Source organism: Meles meles, chromosome 2 (assembly GCF_922984935.1).
Source record: "Meles meles chromosome 2, mMelMel3.1 paternal haplotype, whole genome shotgun sequence".
NCBI classification, from domain to species: Eukaryota; Metazoa; Chordata; class Mammalia; order Carnivora; family Mustelidae; genus Meles; species Meles meles.
This window is the reverse complement of record NC_060067.1, coordinates 182,250,963-182,271,783: the sequence shown is the minus strand read 5'-3', so window position 1 is coordinate 182,271,783 and position 20,821 is coordinate 182,250,963. Positions and strand designations below refer to the sequence as shown.

Below are 20,821 nucleotides of genomic sequence, written 5' to 3'. Positions count from 1 at the left end.
TGGGTGCATGTCTAGGCTGGATGTAGAGGAGGGAGATGGTACATCAGCTCTTTTTTTCTCGGAGAAGTCCCCTAAAGATCTTTCCCCCTCTAATACACATTCTGAGATTAAATCACCTTCCCATTTACTCCAGGTATTTTTTCCAACACCTGCTCCTATGCTGGATCTCAGCAAGACTGTTTGTTATACCATCTCTTTAAGGGCAGGCACTCTGTTTTCTATTCCCTCCGGCTTTCCCAGAGCCAAACTTGCTGATTTTTAAAGTTCCCGGTGTTAAGCCCCACTGATTGTAAGAACTAACAAAGTTAGTCCTCTCTGGTTTTCAAAGCCAAATGTTACGGGGAGTCATCTTCCCAGTGCAGGTCCCCTGTGTCTGGCAGTGTGGTGTGGACCTTCCTCTCCTTTCTTCATGCTTATGATGTCCCTTCCATTTGTGATTGATCTCACTGGTTAGTTTTTCCTACCCCACTGGTTAGTTTGATTCCCATCTGAGACTCTTTCCTACTACTTTTCTTTCCCATGTGGTCTCCTCTCTATGATTAACTATGGAGAGTCTCTTCTGCCAGTCTTTGGATTGTTTTTTGGGTTAGTTGCACTGATGTGTCTGTTATCTAGGTGTATCTGTGGGACAAGGTAAGCTTAGGCTCCTCCTACTCTGTCATCTTCCCAGGCTTCCTTGGCATTTGTTATTTAAAAAGGTCTTATTTATTGTAGCCTTTCTAATGGGTGTGAGGTACTTCAATTGTGCTTTTAGTTAACACTTCCTTAATGCTGAGCTTTCATTTATGTACTTATTAGCCATTTATATGTCTTCTCTTGTGAAATGTCTATTCATATTTTCTGCCCATGTTCTGATTGGGTTGTCTTATTAATGAGTTTAACAGTTCTTTTAAATTCTGGATACAAATCCTTTGTCAGATATGTGTCTTGAAAATATTTTCTTTCAGTCTATTGTCTTTCAGTTCTGTTTAAGCGTTAATGTTTATTTCCTAGGCCTAGTTTATCAATTAAAAATTTTTATGAAACTTTCTTTTGATATCACACCTAAGAAATCGTTGCCTAACCCAAAGTCTCAAAGGGGTTTCTATGTTTTTTTTTCTTTTTTTAAGATTTAATTTTTAAGTATTTTCTACATTCAAAATGGTGCTCAAACTCTTGACCTCAGGATCAAGAGTCCCATGCTCTTCTGACTGAGCCATCCAGGTGCCCCAGGGTTCTGTGTTTTCTAAAAGTTTTTTACAGTTCTTATGTTTAGGTCTGATCTGTTTTTAGTGAATTTTTGTTACAGTATGAGGTATGCATTTAAATTTGTCCTTCTGTAGCATGTGTATATAGAATTGTCCTAACACCATTTGTTGAACAATCCCTCAATGAATTGCCTTACCACTTTCTCAAAAGATAATTAACTATAAATGTAAGGATTTATTTCTAGACTCTTAATTTTGTTCATTGATCTGTGTATCTGGGTATACCTATACAACACTGTCTTCAAAATTATAATTTTATAACAAGTTCTGACATTGGAAAGTGAATGTACCCGTTCTTGTTTTTCCAAATTATTTTGGCTATTGTAGAGGTTTTGTCCACACATTTAAAATTTATTTTTTCATTACCAGTGTTTCTAAATTTTGTTTTATGGAAGTTAAAAGTTCCTTTATCTTTGAACTTAATTCTTTTTTTTTTTTTTTTTAAAGATTTTATTTATTTATTTGACAGACGGAGATCACAAGTAGGCAGAGAGGCAGGCAGAGAGAGAGAGGGAAGCAGGCTCGCCGCTGAGCAGAGAGCCTGATGCGGGACTCGATCCCAGGACCCTGAGATCATGACCTGAGCCGAAGGCAGTGGCCTAACCCACTGAGCCACCCAGGCGCCCCGAACTTAATTCTTTAAATTCCAAAAAGAATAGGTACTTCTGAAAATTTTTGCTTTTAATAGTTTCAAGTTTTTATTTAAATTCTAGTTAATGTACAGTGTAATATTAGTTTCAGTAGAATGTAGTGATTCATCACCTACATACAGCACCCAGTGCTCATCACAAGTGCTCTCCTGAATACTCATCACCCATTTACCCTATCCCACCGCTCACCTCTCCAGTTGTCCTGTTTGTTCTCTATAGTTAAAGAGTATGTTTATGGTTTGCATCTTTTTTTCCCCATGTTCATCTGTTTTCTCTTAATTTACTGAGTGAAAGCACGTGGTAGTTGTCTTTCTTGGATTTATTTCACTTAGCATATACTCCATCCATGTCACTGAAAAATGGCCAGATTTCATTCTCTTTTATGGCTTTTTTATGGATGCTTAACCAACTTTGCCACCCAAGTACCCCATATACCACCTTTATCCATTCATCAGTCAATGGATATGTGGGGTCTTTCCATAATTTGGCTATTGTTGATAATGCTACTAAAAACTTCAGGGTGCATGTATCCCTGAGTCACTATTTTTGTATCCTTTGGGTAAATACCTAGTAGACAATTGCTGGGTCATAAGGTAGTCCTAGTTTTAACTTTGAGTAAATTCCGTATTATTCTCCAGAGTGGCTGTACCAGTCTGCATTCTCACCAACAGTGTAAGGTTTCCCTTTCTCCACATCCTTGCCAAAATGTTGTTTCCTGTGTTGTTATGTTTAGCCATTCTGACTGGTGTGAGGTGATACCTTATTGTAGTTTTGATTAATTATTTCCCTGATTTTGAGCATCTTTTCACGTGTTGTGTGTTGGTCATGTGTGTATCTTTGGAAAAATGTCTATTCATGTCTTCTGCCCATTTCTTAACAGGATTACTTTTTTGAGGGGGTGTTGAGTTGTGTAAGTTCTTTATAAATTTTGGATACTAACCCTTTATCAGATGTATCATTTGCAAGTATCTTTGTCCCTTCCAAAGGTTGCCTTGTGGTTTTGTTGTTTCCTTCTCTGTGTAGCAGCTTTTTATTTTGATGAAGTCCCAGTAATTCATTTTCACTTGTTTCCCTTGCCTCCGGAGATGTACCTGGTAAGTTGCTACAGCTGATGTCAAAGAGATTGTTGCCTGTGTTCTCTAGGACTTTGATGGTTTCCTGTCTCACATTTAGGTCTTTCATCCATTTTGAATTTATTTTTGTATACGGTTTAAGAAGGTGGTCCAGTTTCATTCTTTTGCATGTTGATGTCGTTTTCCCAACACCATTTCCTGAAAGACTCTTTTTCCCATTGCATATTCTTTCCTTTGTCAAAGATTAGTTGACCATTGCATTGTGTGACCATTTCTGGGTTTTCTATTCTGTTTCATTGATCTATGTGTGTTTGTGCCAGTACCATACTGTCTTGATCACCACAGCTTTGTAATAGTCTGGAACTGTGATGCCACCAGCTTTGCTTTTCAACATTCCTTTGGCTATTTAGGGTCTTTCATGGTTCCATACAAATTTTAGAATTGTTTGTTCTAGCACTGTGAAAAATGCTGGTGGTATTTTGTTAGGGATTGCTTTAAATGTGTAGACTGCTTTGGGTAATACAGACATTTTAACAATATTTTTCCTGCCACTCTACTGAATTCATGCATCGGTTCTAGTAATTTTTTGGTCTTTTGCATTTTCTACAGAATATCATGTCCTCTTATTTTTGCTATTTTCTAAACTGCATTGTAGTCAGAGGTGTCCTATTAATTTTCTGAACGTTTTTGAGACTTTCCTTAGGGCCTAGTAATTACCAATTTTTATAAAATGTCTCAAACTTGACAAGAATGTGTGCTCTGTTAGGACACAGAGATCTACCTATGTCTATTATATCTTCCTTCCTCCCTTCCTTTTTTTGAGAGTGCACGAGAATGGGGAGGGCCCGAGGGAGAGGGAATGGGAGAGAGCATGGAGTCCAACATGGGGCTCAATCTCATGACTCAGATCATGACCTGAGCCAAAATCGAGTTGGACACTTAACTGAACCACCCAGGCGCCCTTCTATTACATAAATCTTATTAAAATGTTTTATTAAATACTCTACATCTTTGACTTAATGAGTTGAATTCTGCCATTATAATAAAAACTTGTCAACCTGATTTTTCAGAATTTTTTATTTTAACATAGTGAGGTTATTTTGGTATGTACATACAAGTTTAGAATTATGAGTTGACTATTTGTATTCATGTTCTGTTCTTAAATTTTGTCTCAGTGTCTATTTTAATATTAATATAGCTATTCCAGGTTTCCTTTAATTAGTATCTTCCCGGTCTATTCCATCTTTTAATTTTCAACATACCTGACTTTTTGCTTTTGGTATGTGCCTTGTAATCAGGATATAGTTAGAGTCATTTTTTTTTTTTTTTTAAAGATTTTATTTATTTACTTGACAGAAAGAGGTCACAAGTAGGCAGAGAGGCAGGCAGAGAGAGAGAGAGGGAAGCAGGCCCCCTGCTGAGCAGAGAGCCCGATGCGGGACTCGATCCCAGAACCCTGAGATCATGACCTGAGCCGAAGGCAGCGGCTTAACCCACTGAGCCACCCAGGCGCCCTAGTTAGTCATTTTTTATTTTTTTTTTAATCCATGTCTTTTAGAGAACTCTGTCCATTGTCATTGAGTTATTTATTCTACCCTCTTTTCTTTTTTTAAAGATTTTATTTATTTGACAGAATCACAAGTAGACAGAGAGGCAGGCAGAGAGAGAGAGGGGGAAGCAGGCTCGCTGTTGAGCAGAGAGACCGACGCGGGACTCGATCCCAGGACCCTGAGACCATGACCTGAGCCGAAGGCAGCGGCTTAACCCACTGAGCCACCCAGGCACCCCAACATCTTGTTTTCTTCTATAAAGACTTAAAAAATCTAATTTTCTCTCGTGTCTTCCACCCTCTGACACTCACCCTTAACATTGACTCTATATCCCCCCCCCGAATTAATATTATATATTAGTAATGGAGCTATTTATTACTTACTATTTCTACTAAACTCCCTTTTGGAGATTCTTATTTCTAGAGCAATGGATAAAGACAAAGTATATTTTGGCTTTTAAAAGATTCTTCCTAGTTAAGAATGTAGAATGTTCTACAGTTTTGGCATATACTACATACTTGAATACATTAATACAAACTACCTAGTAAAATGTTTAGAAATAAAAATGTTTATGCTCTAAACTTTTCCAGCCTACTATTTGAGGTTTTCTTCTGAATATAAGCCTGACACAAAAAAACACTGCAAATAAATTATGAGATTTATTTTTAAGCGGCTTTATATCAAGTATCAAAATAGAACTTTTCACTTAAAGCATACCACAGTAAACCAATTTTTGTTTAAAATGGAAAGTTTATTTGCTCAGTACACCAAATAGGATGCAAGCACTGTCATGACAAGTACACAGAAATATGCAGATCAACAGAAAACAGTAATTTAAATGAAGGGAAACCTTTTTAAATGTTATGACAACATACTCCCAAGAATCTTTTCTTCAGTTAATTTAACTATACATTTTCAATAAAATAAAGGGTAATGGATTAAGTGGAAGTTAGCTTGTGAATTTTTCTTAAAAATAAAACTCCAACTCTACCAATCCATGCCAGTTAAACACTATAACTAAAATTTCCAAGTAAGTGCAAAAGGAGATGAAGGAATTAGTTACCTTTTTTGCTTGAACAGTCCAGAGGAAAATGGTTACTACAAATACAGCAGGCAAACTGTTAAGACTGACCGATCTAGAACATAGTGTACTAAATTTCAGTCTCAAATTGTGCTAAATGCTCATCATTAGTATGGCACATTTTGGTCCATGATATGGTTTAATGCCAAGACAGATCCCAATTTGTTAAAGGAACACATACATTACTGTTGCTTTTTTTGTTTTGTTTTTAAATATATATATTTTAAAAAGCCAGGTATACTTCCACATACAAAGGCAGGTTTTTCCCAGGAGGAATTTACAGGAAGTAGTCGGGGGTGCGCCGAGTAACATGAGGCTCTCCACGACGAGGTGCTGGGTCAAACTGAAGGCTATAAATGGCAAAGAAGCAAGCAAGTAGTTAAAGGATTTGAATTTAAAAGCAAATCCAAGAAGAATAAGACCCTGTAATAGAAAGAGTGGTACTGACTTCCCACTTTTACTATGTTTAGGACTGGAATAACCCTAGGCAAGTCACTGCAGGTGTGTTCTTCTGTAAAACTATCTCACAGATCAATGAAAACTGAAGCAGACAAAAGGGAAAAAGATTTGCAGTATAATTATCAGTCAAATGAACGCTGTGAGAATGGACTTTTTTTTTTTAGTTCTAGATTTTAGAGGAAAGCATTTAGTCTTTCATGATTAAGAATGATGTTAGGGACGCATGGGTGGGTTGGTTGGTAAAGCGTCTGCCTTAGGCTCAGGTCATGATCCCAACACAGGCTCCCCACTTGGCATGGAATCCTTGTTCCTTTTTCTCTGCCCCTCCTGCGTATAGTCTAATAAATAAAACCTTAAAAAAAAAATGTGTTAGCTGTGAGGTTTCTGTAGATGACCTTTATCAGGATGAGTATTTTTATTAGGAAAGTGTGCTGGATTTTGACAAATGTTTTTCCTGGCTTAACTGAGATGGATCATGTGTTTTTCTGTCCAACAGTTTATTGCTTTGATTTTTTGTATTTTGAACCAACTCTGCCTTCTTGGGATAAATCACAGTTGGTCACTGTGTATAATTCTGTTTGCATATTACTGGATTCAGTTTCTAATACTCTGTTGCAGATTTCTGCAACTGTAAGCATAAAGAGTTATTGGTTTATAATTTTCTTAAATTATCTTTGATTTTGGTATTAGGGAAATACAGACCTCAAGGAATACACTGGGAAATGATCCCTCCTATTCTATTCTTAGTCTCTGTAAAACACTCATGTTAATTCCTTTTTAAACTTTTAGTCATTTCATCAGTGAAGTCAACCGGGCTTGGGGGCTTTTCTTTGTAGGAAGTTTTAAAATACTAATTCAACTTTTTCACCTGTTACAGTTCTATTCAGACTCAATATTTTCTGACTCAATTTTGGCAGTTTGTCTTTCTAGGAATTTGTCCATTTCATCCAAGTCACCTAGTTGGTTGCCACACAGTTATACATTGTATTCCTTTGTAATTCTTAAGGTCTGCAGTGATTTTGGTAATGTGAATCTTCACTGATTTTTGTTTGGCCAGTCTAGTTGAAAAGAACCAACTTCTGGTTTTGGTATTTTTTCCATTTATTCCCTCTTTATTTCATTTGCACTGGATTTAGGTTGCTCTTCTTTTCCTAGGGTCTTCAAAATGTAAAGTTAGGTTACTGATTTGATCTTTCTAAAATGTGATTTTTTTTTTTTTTAAAGATTTTATTTATTTTTTGACAGAGAGAAATCACAACAAGGCAGAGAGGCAGGCAGAGAGAGAGAGAGAGGGAAGCAGGCTCCCCGCTGAGCAGAGAGCCCGATGCGGGACTCGATCCCAGGACCCTGAGATCATGACCTGAGCCGAAGGCAGCGGCTTAACCCACTGAGCCACCCAGGCACCCCTAAAATGTGATTTTTAATACAGGCACTTACAGTTATATACTTTCCTGCAAACACTGCTTTCATTGTCTCCCCTACGTTTTGGCACTTTGTGTTTTCAATTTCTCTTATTATTTATTCTTTGATTCAGGTCATTTAGGAGTATGTTAATTTCCACATACTTATACATTTTCCTGTTTCCCTTCTGATTTCTATTTTCATTTCATTGTGTTTGGAGAACATATTTTGTAGGACTTCAATATTATTTTTTTAAAGGGGTAACAGAGGGAGAGAGAGAATCTTAAGCAGGCTCCATGCCCAGTGTGGAGCCTAACATGGGGCTTGATCTCGTGACTCTGAGACTATGACTTGAGCTAAAATCAAGAGTTGGATAATTAACTGACTGAGCCACCCAGACACCCCTCAATAGTCTTAAGTTTACTGAGGCTTGGTTATAGCCCAGCATATAGTCAATCTTAGAGAATGTTCCATGTGCATTTGACAAAACTGTATTCTGCTACTGTTGGGTGGAATGTCCCATAAATGTTAAGTTACAGTACTTCTCAAGTCTTCTATGTCACTGGTGATCTTCTGCCTAGTTCTGTTATTGGAAGTGGCATAATAAAGTCCAACTCTTGTCAAGTTGTCTATTTCTCCCTTCAGTTCTGTTCATTGTTGCTCCATAGTTAAGTGTGTTGTTTGTACTGGTACATACTCCTAATGCTTTGACTCTTTCATCATTATGAAATGTCTTTATGTCTAATTTACAATTTTTTTTTTAGTATATGTGCTGCCGAAGCGAGCACTAATTTACAATTTTTATTTTGAAATGTTTTGTCTAATTATTAGTATAACTAGTTCAAGTCATGTGGTTGCTGTTAGCATTGTATATTTTTCACCTAATTTACTTTCAACCCATTTGTTTTTAATCTATGTTTTCTGTAGATATCATAAAGCTGGATCTTAAAAAAAAATCTAATATTTTTGCTTTTTTGATTGTATTACTTAAACCACTCACATTTAATATTGACATGACTGGATTTATATCTGCCATTTTTTTTTTTGTCTTGTTTCTTTGTTCCCACTTCAACTGCTTTCTTATTAAGAGCATATTTTCTAGTGTGCCATTTAAACTCCTTTAATAAGCTCAGTTATTTTCTAAATTATTTTATTATTGGTTGCTTGAGAACTTAAAATACACAACTTAATTCTACTGCAGGCTTATAAATTCCAGTCAATTTAGAGAAATTTACTTCTGCATAGTAAGCTGCTTTCCATTTCTTTTTTTTGTTTTTTAAGATTTTATTTATTTATTTGACAGAGAGAGAGAGAGGAGGAAGCAGGCTTCCCGCCAAGCAGAGAGCCCGATGCAGGACTCGATCCCAGGACCCTGAGATCATGACCTGAGCCGAAGGCAGAGGTTCAACCCACTGAGCCACGCAGGCGCCCTGCTTTCCAGTTCTTAATTTTTTTGCCACTGATGTTGAAATTCCCAAAATGTACTGTTATAGTTACTTTTTCAACAATCTCATGCCCTTAAAGAAGCTGAGAAGGAGCAAGTGTGTATAGATTTTATTACATTAACTTCTAATTTTTATCTTCTTCATATTCTTCCTTTGGATTCAATTTATTAGTTAAGCACACATACATGACAGTAACTGTAAATGACAGTATAACTGCATCTTTCTGACAGATTTGAAAACCAGCTACATATAGGTGCAGAACCAATATGGATGTATCTGTAGTATAGCTGAATTTTTAAGAAATATAACAGACAAAACAAGAGTTCAGAAAAGCTTTCCTGGGATCACAGTCACCACTGGGAGACAAGATGACTGTGCACATACGTTAGCTATACCCACACAGGAACAATGAGAGTAGCATCTGGGCCATTCTTGAAAACATTCCTAAGCCACGCACATGGTGTGTGCTGGGTCAAATAGTTTACCCCCAAAATTCACATCAGTTCAGAACTTCAGAATGTGACACTATTTGGAAATAAAGTCTTTACAGATGTTATTAGTTAAGGTGAAGTCTTACTGGATTAGGTTGAGCCCTAAATTACTCTGGTGGTATCCTTTTCTTTTTTTTCTGAGAGAGAGAGGATGAGCAGGGAGGGGCAGAGGGAGGAGAGGAGAGAGAATCTCAAGCAGGATCCATGCTCAGCATGGAGCCCAACATGGGGCTCCGTCTCATGACCAAAATCATGACTTGAGTCAAAATCAAGTCAGAGGCTCAACCACCTGAGCCACAACAGGCACCCCATCAATCTGATGGTATCTTTATCAATGAAGAAACAGACACACAGGGGAGAGTGCCATGTGAAGACAGACTGGGGTGATGATTGCAGGAGCCACCACAAGCTAGAGAGAGGCAAGAAAGGATCCTCCTCTAGAGCCTTTACAAGAAACATCACCCTGCCAAAACCTTGATTTCAAACTTCTAGCCTCCACAAATGTGAGAATAAATTCCGTTAAGGCACCCCCTTTGTGGTACTTTGTTAGAGCAGCCCTAGGAAACTGAAATATAGCTTAATCAACAAAAGGGTATATAACCCTCAATAATATCAGGAGCTTAAACACAAACTCTACCCAAATACTGATCAAGTTACTCTGACCCAGAAGTAACTCCTAGGAAGCCAGGCTTAAAATCCCAGCCACAAACATCTCCAATGGTCTGGAAAATGACATTATGTGCCTCTTTAAGACTGCACCCTTTAAGGACTAATCATACAAGGAAAATCCAAGGTACTAGTGTACTTGGTTGAACTGTGAGCCAAAATATGTATTCTTTCTACTCTGATAGCAACTTCTTAGCCACATATGTTCCCAGTGAGCTCACTGGATTAGGGTGAGCCCTAAAATTACAATGACCAAGGGGGCTAAAGTACAAACTCTGACCAGTAAAAGTGGCTTACGCCCACCCAGAGGTTAACCTCTAAATAACTGTTGTTTAGTTAACAAAGGTTTAAAGATTAAACCCAGGGAAAAGTCTGAGCAGGGCCCAGAGTAGAATGACTGTGGAGCAGTTTCTGTACACAGGATCTGGAAAGACGGGGAGAGAACAGGTTATATTGAGCCCGATCCACAGATTCTGGCTATTACTGAGATTTAGTACCTTTTCTAGACTGTGTTTCTCTACAGGCTGTATGCATTTCAGACAATATTAAAAAACCTACAATAATTATTTAAAATAACCTTCCAGGTAAATAACTGTTTCTGTTGGGGAAAGGGTTTGCTACGTTCCTCATTGCACTGCTCCAGAAGCAGAAATCCTCCAATTTTAGTAATTGCATTTAAAATTTTCTTTCTAAAAGCTATTACATACAGCTTTAAAAATTTTCAGTTACTTACAAGGAGTATTTTAAAGTGTCATCTAATTCCATGATAGCAGCCTGGTTCCCACAACGGTAACAGTAATTGGGTGCACTGAAAATGGTAACCACATTCCGATCATGACACCAATTGTATCCCTGCAGTGTTTAAAAAAAAAAAACAAAACACAAAACAACATTTCACTATGAAATTATAATCTTGACATGGGTCAGTTTAGAAAACTAAATTCAAAAATCCCAAATACTGTTGGTGGAAATGTAGTCTTCTCTGCTCCCTTATATGGTATCCATCCTTAACACTGTGCACCTGCACGGAATACTGCACTGCTGGGCCCAGGGTACTGTGGCAGGAGCTCGGGAACGGCGCTCTTCTACTGACATCTATGCTTTGGCTCTTGGCTCAGGTACGTATTAAAATTTCTTCCACAAAGATGGAAGATTTCTTACTTTTCCTTGTATGAGTTATTGCTTTATTATTTTGAATCTATTACTAGGTAAACACAAACTCAGAACTGTTTCTTCCCTAGACAGCTGGGCCAGTTTCCATCAGTAAAGACCTCTGATTTCTATATGCATTTTTTATCTCAGGCTATTCTGATGCACATTATTAGCTGTATTTTGCATAATTATCTAACTGATATACCAACATACCATTTTCCCTCTACTTCTAGTCTATAGTGCCATTATGTTTTATTTTTATTTTTTCATTATGTTTTAGATTCATCCCAAGTAGCAGCTGAATTCTGATTATCTAATTCAGAGTCTCAGTATTTTAGGGAAGTAAAAAATTTTAACCATTCATTTTTTATGATTACTGATATAATTAGGTTTATCTTTACCATATGAATTTATATTCCTTATTAATAACCATGTTCTCACTCTTCCTGCCTCAACTGGGTTGAAGTTTTCTCTAACATCTTGGAAGTCACTCCCTGATTTAAAAGAATAAAATTCAGGAGCGCCTGGGTGGCTCAGTCCTTAAGTGTCTGACTTCAGCTCAGGTCATGATCCCAGGGTCCTGGGATTGAGCTCTGCCATCAGGCTCCCCGCTCTGCGGGAAGTCTGCTTCTCCCTCTCTCACTCCCCCTGCTTGTGTTTCTTCTCTCGCTGTCTGTCAAATAAACAAAATCTTTTAAAAAATTATGTATTTATTTTTTATTTGACGAGAGAGAGACAGACAGACAGTGAGAGAAGGAACACTGCAGGGAGAGAGGGAGAAGCAGGCTTCCCGCTTAGCAGGGAGCCTAACATGGGGTTTGATTCCAGGACATGACCTGAGCCAAAGGCAGATACTTAACAGCTGAGCCACCCAGGCGCCCCAATAAATAAAAAATCTTAAAAGAAAAAGAAACGTGTGGAGGAGGGGAAGCTGGAAGACAGAGACAGAACAGTAAAATATGAAAATATATTTGAGGACTCAATGTAGACAAGGGGATTTTTTGATATTATTTTTGAAACTTTTGTCTATGTCCAAATTAATTTCCAAAGTGAGTTATAATTTTGCTCTGGCCAATTAGTACTTTCCCCTATTTGCTAAAACCAACTCATTTTTTTTCTCATTTCATTTAGGTAAATAGGGAGGAATGTTTTCACAAAGCCTTATCACAGAGATATATACTTATTTGAAATAAAGATCATCATCCTGTAGGAAAAAGACATACCTCCATCACAAGTTGGTGAGCTCGAGAAACCAGTGTGAGACCATTGGCATGGTTAAATGTTTCAGAAATGTCCTGTCCAAATGTGTAGCCAGCACCACGTGGTGAGATACCCCATCCACCACGATCATCTGGATCTGACCACAACAGATCACACATTGGGCCCTGGCCAAGAAAATTAAGTACATGTTATAAATTACTAACTGTCAAGTTTAACTAATTTAGCTTTACCACAATGTGATTATATTTCTTTCTTTTTAAAATTAAATCTAAGTTTACCTCATGTGGAACTTCTTGTAAACGATCCAAAGCTCTTATATGATCCAGTGTATCTATGGATGGAGAGAGGCCACCATGGAGGCAGAATATCTGTTTGTGAATTAAAAAAAAAGGCTTTATTAAATGCTGAAAGTTAATGGAGAGTAAATAACTAATGGTTACAAAATGTAAATCCTAATAGATTTGCTTTATAAAATAAAGTTTAATAATATTCACTGTTGAGGGGCGTCTGGGTAGCTCAGTGGGTTAATAAGCCTCTGCCTTTGGCTCAGGTCATGATCTCAGGGTCCTGGATTGAGCCCTGCATTGGGCTCTCTGCTCAGCGGGGAGCCTGCTTCCACCTCTCTCTGCCTACTTGTGATCTCTTTCTCTCTGTCAAATAAATAAATAAATTCTTTAAAAAAAAACTCACTGTGCAAAATTTATAAAATACAACGAAAAAGGAAACAAAAATCACTGTATTAGAAAAAGCTACCAATACTTTAAAATACTTTTGTCCTTATAATCCTAATATTTCGTCTAGTGCTTTCCCTTTCTCTAGTGAATGGGATCTCTATTCTTGTGACTCAGCATTACACTTTTTGCTAACATATAGAAGGTTTTTGTTTCTCTAACAGCAAGAACACTACCAATCCTATTACTGGCTCCAACAGTTTTTCAGCTTTCTTAAGAGTTCTCTGAGTACATAAATCATGTTGTTAGCAAAAATATTTATTAACTTCTTCTCAATGCTTATACCTTTTAATTCTTTTTAATGCTCAGTGCACTGGCTAGGATTTCTAAAACAAAACTGAAAAATACAATTTTTCTGTTGTTTTGGATAAAATATCTATTCCCAGACCCATCCTCTAGGGTTCTGATCAGAGAGAATAGTAATACAAAAGTTTTAGAGGGCATTTTTTTCCTGATTTTGATGAGGTTTCTGATGTTTTGCTGATTAAGTACAGTCAGTATAAGTTTCCTTATTCAATTAATGTTATCTTATTTTACTACTTAATTATTTAGTTTATTTTTTTGGTGCTTGCCACGTCTGGTTTAGTGAGATGATACTTTTGAAGCTCTCCATTCCTAAACTCTAGAACATAAATTATGTATGTTCCTTAAAGGTTTGGTAGAATTTGCCCAGAAAACTATCCAGACCTGATTACTTTTCCAATTTCTTCTAAGTTTGGTAGTCTATTTACATTGGCCTAATTTCTTCAAAAACTATTTTGCTATAGTAAATTTCATCTTTTCAACTGCAATAAAGCTGTGCCCTGTTACTGTATATGTAAGCAGATCCATATTGACAGTAATGCCTTATTTCTCATTCCTAGTGATTTTTTGGTATCCATTTTGCTTTTTTAAAGATTTATTTATTTGGGGAGGAGGGGTAGAGAGACAGAATCCTGAAGCAGATTCCCTGCTGAGCTGGGAGACTGACTTGGGGACTTGATCCCAGGACCCTGAGATCATGACCTGAGCTGAAATCAAGAGACGGATGTTTAAACAAATGAGCCGCCCAGGCGCCCCTCCACGTCTGCTTTTATCTTTAATCCTTTAAGTTTATTTTACTATGGCTATTTACTTAAGTTTATTTATTTATTATAAGCTTTATAATTTATAAATTTATTTATAAATAAACTATTATAAACTAATACTATTAAGTTTATTTACTATGGCTATTCATTGAGTTAAATATTTCACATTTCAATTTTTTTTTTTTACAAAATGAATGTGAGATTCGTATTTCCTTTCATTTCACCCCTGTTTACATCCAAAACTTTTGGTCTACACTGTACTTCCACTGTCATTTAGAAATAATTTGTGAACTCTTAAAGTCCACATTGTTTTCTTTCATTTTAGCCAAGTCTAGGCAAAATATTGTTCTTTGAAAATTAATTATTGCAGTGTCCAATATCATGGCTGGGAAGGACTGTCAGGACCACACAGAAAAGGCTATAACCAAATTATGAGTGATCTATATGCCCATGACAATTCTAGGCTTTTATACAGTTTAGGAATTGTAGACTTGTACCACATGTTATTTATTGGTACTGTATGCTTCATATTTAAAGTTAAATCAGTTCATGTTCACAGTGATTATCTCTTAGAAACTCGAATATAGAAACTTGCACAATTTTCTTATACTTTTGAATTTACCGTATGTCTATAATACTCGTTACAGGTGGAAATAAAGCATGCACTTCTTATGTAATACACATTATTATTGCTTGCAATTACCATGAAAATAGGAATAAAAAATTATTAATGGTAACCAGCAAACAATGTGTTTATGGATGGAGCTAGTTTTAAAAAACAGCTCTGCTTTATACTAGTATTGTACTTCAGGGTCTTAAGCATTTATTTATGATATTTATAACAGGAAAAGCATATTGTCAAATTCCTTAGCAAAAATATTTACACACACATCTGAGAACAACAGGAAAATCTCCTGGTCACAATGTACATAAAACTTACCCTAATTCTCTATTCTGAAATTTTAATTATAAGGAAAAGGGGCACAGAAGGCCAAGGGGATGCAGAAATCATGTCATGTAAATCTAAACCCTAAATTACTAACAGAAAATCTTTTCTTACTTTTATTTTTGCCCCACCCACCATATAAGCACATACCCACCTGTCCATCTACTAAAGCTGTAAGTGGAAGATAATCAAATAGATCTGTAAAGTATTTCCAAACATTGGCATTTCCATACTTTCGTAGGCATTCATCATAAAAGCCATATACTTGGGTAATTTGTCGGCTTTCGTGGTTTCCTCTCAATATTGTAATGCGTTCTGGATAACGCACCTGCAGGAAAAGCAAAAGAAATTCATGGTACAAAGCATATTTTTACTGGTGTTAAGCACATTAACTTCTGACCCATTTTGTTTAAATGGTTCTTTTGTGTGCTGTTACATTAAATGCTAATTCTTATTCAGAGTTAAACATTTTCTCATTCATTATTGACTGACCTTTGAAATATTTATAGTCCATCGTCTTCATTACTATTTATACCACCCTCAGTGGAATGCTTACTAACCGATATCTATGTTATTGTAACAAAACTGTATCTGATTCTTGGTCTTTAATATCCTCTTGATCTTCAAAGGTTCACCAGTCTTCTACGTCTTTTCAGAACACTATGTCTTACTGCTGAATGGATACTGATGGTCAAAGATTTGGACCTAAGACAAATTCCCTTATATACTAATTTCTCTCTCCCCTTTTCTTATTTCTCACAGAAGGACTGTATTTGCTAACAAAAACACGCCTTTACCAAATCTGAGCAAGATTTCCAATGTATTTAGAGACTCCTTTTCATAACAAAACAGAGACACATACCTTACAGCATACTATTTGGTCAGGAATGTGTCTGGTAAGAATTCCGTAAACCAAATTAACCTAAAATTTGCAAATGCATACTTCAGTTTGTATGTATTAACTATCCATTATGTGCCCAACATTAAGCTCACGTTTAAAGCTAGGTACCAGGTCTACATAAATGTAATACATGACTTCTGTTTAGGGATTCATTTCACCAAAGAGATATGAGACATAAATAATACAAGGTAATAAGCCACTATGTGATATATGTAAGGGGTGGGAAATTAAGTTTCTCAGTAATTCAGAGTAGAAAGAATAACGCTAAAGTGGTTGAAGGCTTCAAGAAAGATGTACGGTTTAAGTGAGTCTTGGCAGAAGAGGTAAGAAGTCAGAGTAACCTTATGGGGAAATCAGATAAGGAAAAAATGAAGACAGAGCACTGAAACTCTTTGATCAGAGATACAGAGTTTATGCTACTAAATACTGGCAGGCAAATTCAGGCTACATTACAAAGGGCCAGCCAAGCAGTCTGAGCTACCAGCAACATGGAATCTCTCAAGAGTTTGGGGACAGAAGAGTAGTATGAAGTGTTAAATAACAGAGATTTAATCTTGAAGCATACGTAAGGCAGATTTGGAGGGATCAGCAACATTAGCTCCCATACTTTTACAGTAACTGAAGCTGTGAAGTGATTGCAGATAGAATTGTGTGATAGAGAAAAACAAACACAGGAATAACAGACTTCTCAAGGCAAGAATTAAATTGACTGTATATGAGGGATACCTAAGTAAAAGATGGTTCCAAGACTTCAGCTGTGGATTATCTAAGGGAATGATTTACCAGAAGTACGCAGGACACGTTAAATGTATAATTTTCATCTCTCTCTCTTTTCCAAGATGTATAACCAACTATTATATTTCAAGGGGCTACAAACCGAATAGATCATAAAATATAACAGATGATATGCAATACTGCCATCCTCGCCTTTTGGAAGTCTATAGCTTGGAAAAAAAAAAAAATTGAATTTCATTCATCATACCTTTAATGCCACAAGAAGAGTCACAGTCTCCACTGAGTAATAGCCTCTGTCTACGTAGTCGCCCATGAAGAGATAGTTTGTATCTGGTGATTTTCCACCAATTCTAAAGAGTTCCATAAGATCATGGAATTGACCATGCACATCTCCACACACTGTAACAGGACAACGCACCTCTTGCACATTTGACTCTTTCGTTAAAATTTCCTTAGCCTGTTAAAAAAAAGAAAAAGAAAAAGAAAAAGAAATCATTAAAAGCAACATTTCTTGCACAGTAAAAAATCCTGGGAAAAAAGACGTCTGAAATGAGCCTTAGAAAATCATAAAACTAAAACCACAATGAGATATTGATTATTAGGATAGCTAAATTTAAAAGGTAACAAATGTTTCTGAGGATATGGAGAAATTGGAACTCTCACGCACTGTTCGTGGAAATGCAAAGTGGTACATCTGCCGTGGAAAAGAGTCTAGCAGTTCCTCAAGACGTTAAACAGAATTACCATGTGATCCAGCAATTCTGTTCCTAGATATAGGCTTAAGAGAAATGAAAACTTAAGTTTACATAAGATCATGGCAGCTTTATTCATAATAGCTAAAAAGTGGAAACTACCTAAATGTCCAATAAGTAATGAGGGGATAAATAAAATGTGGTGTTACTTGTTCAACGGAGTATTATACAGCAATAAAAAGTACTGATACATGCCACAACTCTGGAAACATTGCTAAGTGCAAGAAGGCAGTCACAAATGGCCACATATATTATGACACCATTTATGTGAACTGTTCAGAAGAGGCAAATACACAGAGACAGAAAGATTGCCTAGGGCTGAGAGGACTGGGTGATAAAAGCTAAGAGGTACAGGGGTTTCTTTTGTGGGAAATGAAAATACTGTGGTGATGGATATCTGTATCAGACTATACTAAAAGCCAATGAGCCGTACTCTCTAAATGAAATGCATTATATTCAGTAGGAGTACATCAAGGGGAATTCTATCTCAAAAAAGTTGTTTTGGGGGGGCACTTGGGTAGTTCAGTTGGTTAAACATCCAATTCTTTTTTTTTAGATTTTATTTATTTGACAGAGAGAAATCACAAGAGAGGCAGGCAGAGAGAGAGGAAGGGAAGCAGGCTCTCCGCTGAGCAGAGAGCCTGATGCGGGACTCGATCCCAGGATCCTGAGATCATGACCTGAGCCAAAGGCAGCGGCTTAACCCACTGAGCCACCCAGGCGCCCCAAACATCCAATTCTTGATCTCAGCTCAGGTTCTGATTTCAGGATTAGGAGTTCAAACCCTGTGCTGGGCTCCACATTGGGCATGCAGCCTACTTAAAAACAAAACAAACCTTCCCTCCCCCCACAAGAAATAATCTTTTTAAAAAATATCTTAATTTTTTCAGTGTTCCAAGATTCATTGTTTATGCACCACACCAATAAATAATCTTATTTGCATTTTTTAAAAGATTAATAAAGGTAACAAATCACTTATTCAAAATTTTGGCAAATACCTTATACCACCAATTCATAGGCTAACATTCAACTTCCTTATTCCAACTATTTTATGTATTAGTGAAATTAGAAGGCCCTGAAGGGGGGTGCCTGGGTGGCTCAGTTGGTTAAGTGTTTGTTTCTGGCTCAGGGCACGATCTCAGGGTTCTGAGATCAAGCCCTGTGTCATGCTCCCTGCTTGGTGGAGAGTCTGCTTCTCCCACTCCCTCTGTCCCCCCCCCGCCCCCGGCCCTTGTGTACAGTCTGTTTCTGTCTCAAAGAAATACAATCTTAAAAAAATTTGTTCTCCACAGAGGCCAAAAAAGGCATTCTTGCATTTTTATCCCAGTTTTGTTTTTCACACTTAACACATATTTAATTCAGCTGGAATTTGTTATATGACATAATGTAGGGTTTCTTTTTTTAAGATTTTAAGTAATCGACACCCAATGTGGGGCTCAAAATCTACAACTCCAAGACCCAGAGTCCCACACTCTTCTGACTGAGCTGGCAGGCACCCTGTGATTCATTTTTTACTTGATTTTTCCTAATGGCTAGTCTGCAGGCTCAGCATTAGTATTTATATAGTGCCTTCCTTTCGTAAAGACCCACGTTCTGTTTCCTGATTTCTTACCTGCACTGAAACAACCCTGTACATCCTCTTAGATTCCCTTATAATTCTTTTCCTGAAGACGCTGCCTGTCCTCTGAACTGCACTGTGGTCACCACTGAGGCGCCCTGCCTGGCTAGATCTAAGCTGCGGTGATGGAGCTGCCTGGGCCTCACTCCGAGCCCTAACTACGCCCCGCTGCTCCTCTCCTTCCAGGCGTGGATGGAATGCCACATGGTGGGATGGGGGACCTGACTTCTTGAGCTGGGGCTGAAGGAGGGATGCGCCATCTGGAGATAGGTGGGAGTCATCTCGTGGAGTGCACCTTGACCCGAAGGAGAGAGAGAATGAAGGCAACAGGGAAATAAACTGCCAACCTGTTTTTTCCTTTCATGGACTTCTCTGAGGTGTTTGTCTGCTTTGGTAGAAGCCCGACTTCCCAAGGTAACACATCATGTGTCACCCTGCTTCACAGCTTTCTTGCCTGATTTTTTCCCCCTTCCCCTTGTTAGGGCTTGCACAGTTCCTGAATAAAGTGTCAGCATCTTAAACCTTGCCTCAAATTCCCTTCTCACTGGTCTACTGCCCATGCATCAATAAAAGTCTGATTTAATTACAATGAGAAATCATGGTAACAGGGAACTAAAGCTCCTTTCCTTATTTCTTTTATTCAAAATTATCTATTTTTGATCCCTTCATTAAGCCTGCCATATGGAATTTTAAAACTATTTTGTCAAGGCCTATTAAAACTTTGTTTAGATTAAAAAAAAAGATTTTATTTATTACTTTGACAGAAAGATCACAAGCAGGCAGAGAGAAAGGGAGATGAGCAGACAGCCCAGTGCGGGGCTCGATCTCAGGATTTTGAGACCATGACCCGGGCCGAAGGCAGAGGCTTAAACCATTGAGCCACCCAGGCGCCCCTTTAGATTTTTGACTCAAATTGCATTGAATTTACATATATTTATAGTCATCTTTAGAATACTGTTTTTTCTCACTGATGAAAATGGTATTGCCCATTAGATTTCCCTTATTATTCAATTTCATAATTCAATTTCATAATTGTCTAATAATATCTACTTGCTGTTGCTGTTCTCAGATGTAATCCAAAGTAATTTATATTTGATACTATGCTGGGATTTTAAAAATATCTCCTATGCCAGATTTTTACTTAATACTCTTATAACCTGTAATACTTAAAACTTAAGTTTATAGAGTCTCTTGGATTTTTCCCTTTATAAATCTTATAGTTACTAATGTCATAAATAGTCTGGTCTGCTATAACAAAAATGCCATAGATTGGGCAGCTTAGGAACAACAGAGATTTATTTCTCACAGTTTTAGAAGTCTAAGATCAAGATTTCCTGAAACTTAGTAAGATCAAACTCCTCTGATCTGCAAGTCTCATAATTTCTTAAGGTGGGGACATTTTAAGGTGATGGGGATTAAGGAGCACATTTGTGATGAGTACCAGGTCATGTATGGAGGACTGAATCACTATATTGTACACCTGAAACTAATATAACAGAGTATGTTAATCTAGAACTTAAAATTTTTAAAAAATTAAAAAAATATGTTTAGAGAGAGAGGAAGGTGGAACAGGGGGAAGAGAGAGAGAATCTTAAGTAGGCTCCAAACCCAGCATGAAGCCCTATGTGGGGCTCA

The 20,821-nt window shown here is 37.2% G+C and overlaps 1 protein-coding gene across 1 annotated transcript in view; it reads right to left on the bottom strand.

The window, feature by feature from the left end:
• Nucleotides 1-5,250: 5,250 nt before the first annotated feature.
• Nucleotides 5,251-20,821, bottom strand: part of PPP2CB (protein phosphatase 2 catalytic subunit beta) — a 35,643-nt gene continuing 20,072 nt past the window's right edge. Inside the window, exons 2-7 of the mRNA XM_045997968.1 lie at nt 17,064-17,273; nt 15,335-15,508; nt 12,715-12,804; nt 12,439-12,600; nt 10,797-10,915; nt 5,251-5,951 (exon numbers count right to left, since the gene is read on the bottom strand). Of these exons, the coding sequence (XP_045853924.1) occupies nt 5,879-5,951; nt 10,797-10,915; nt 12,439-12,600; nt 12,715-12,804; nt 15,335-15,508; nt 17,064-17,273 (828 nt within the window). The 3' untranslated portion in view covers nt 5,251-5,878. The remainder of the gene's footprint in view (nt 5,952-10,796; nt 10,916-12,438; nt 12,601-12,714; nt 12,805-15,334; nt 15,509-17,063; nt 17,274-20,821) is intronic.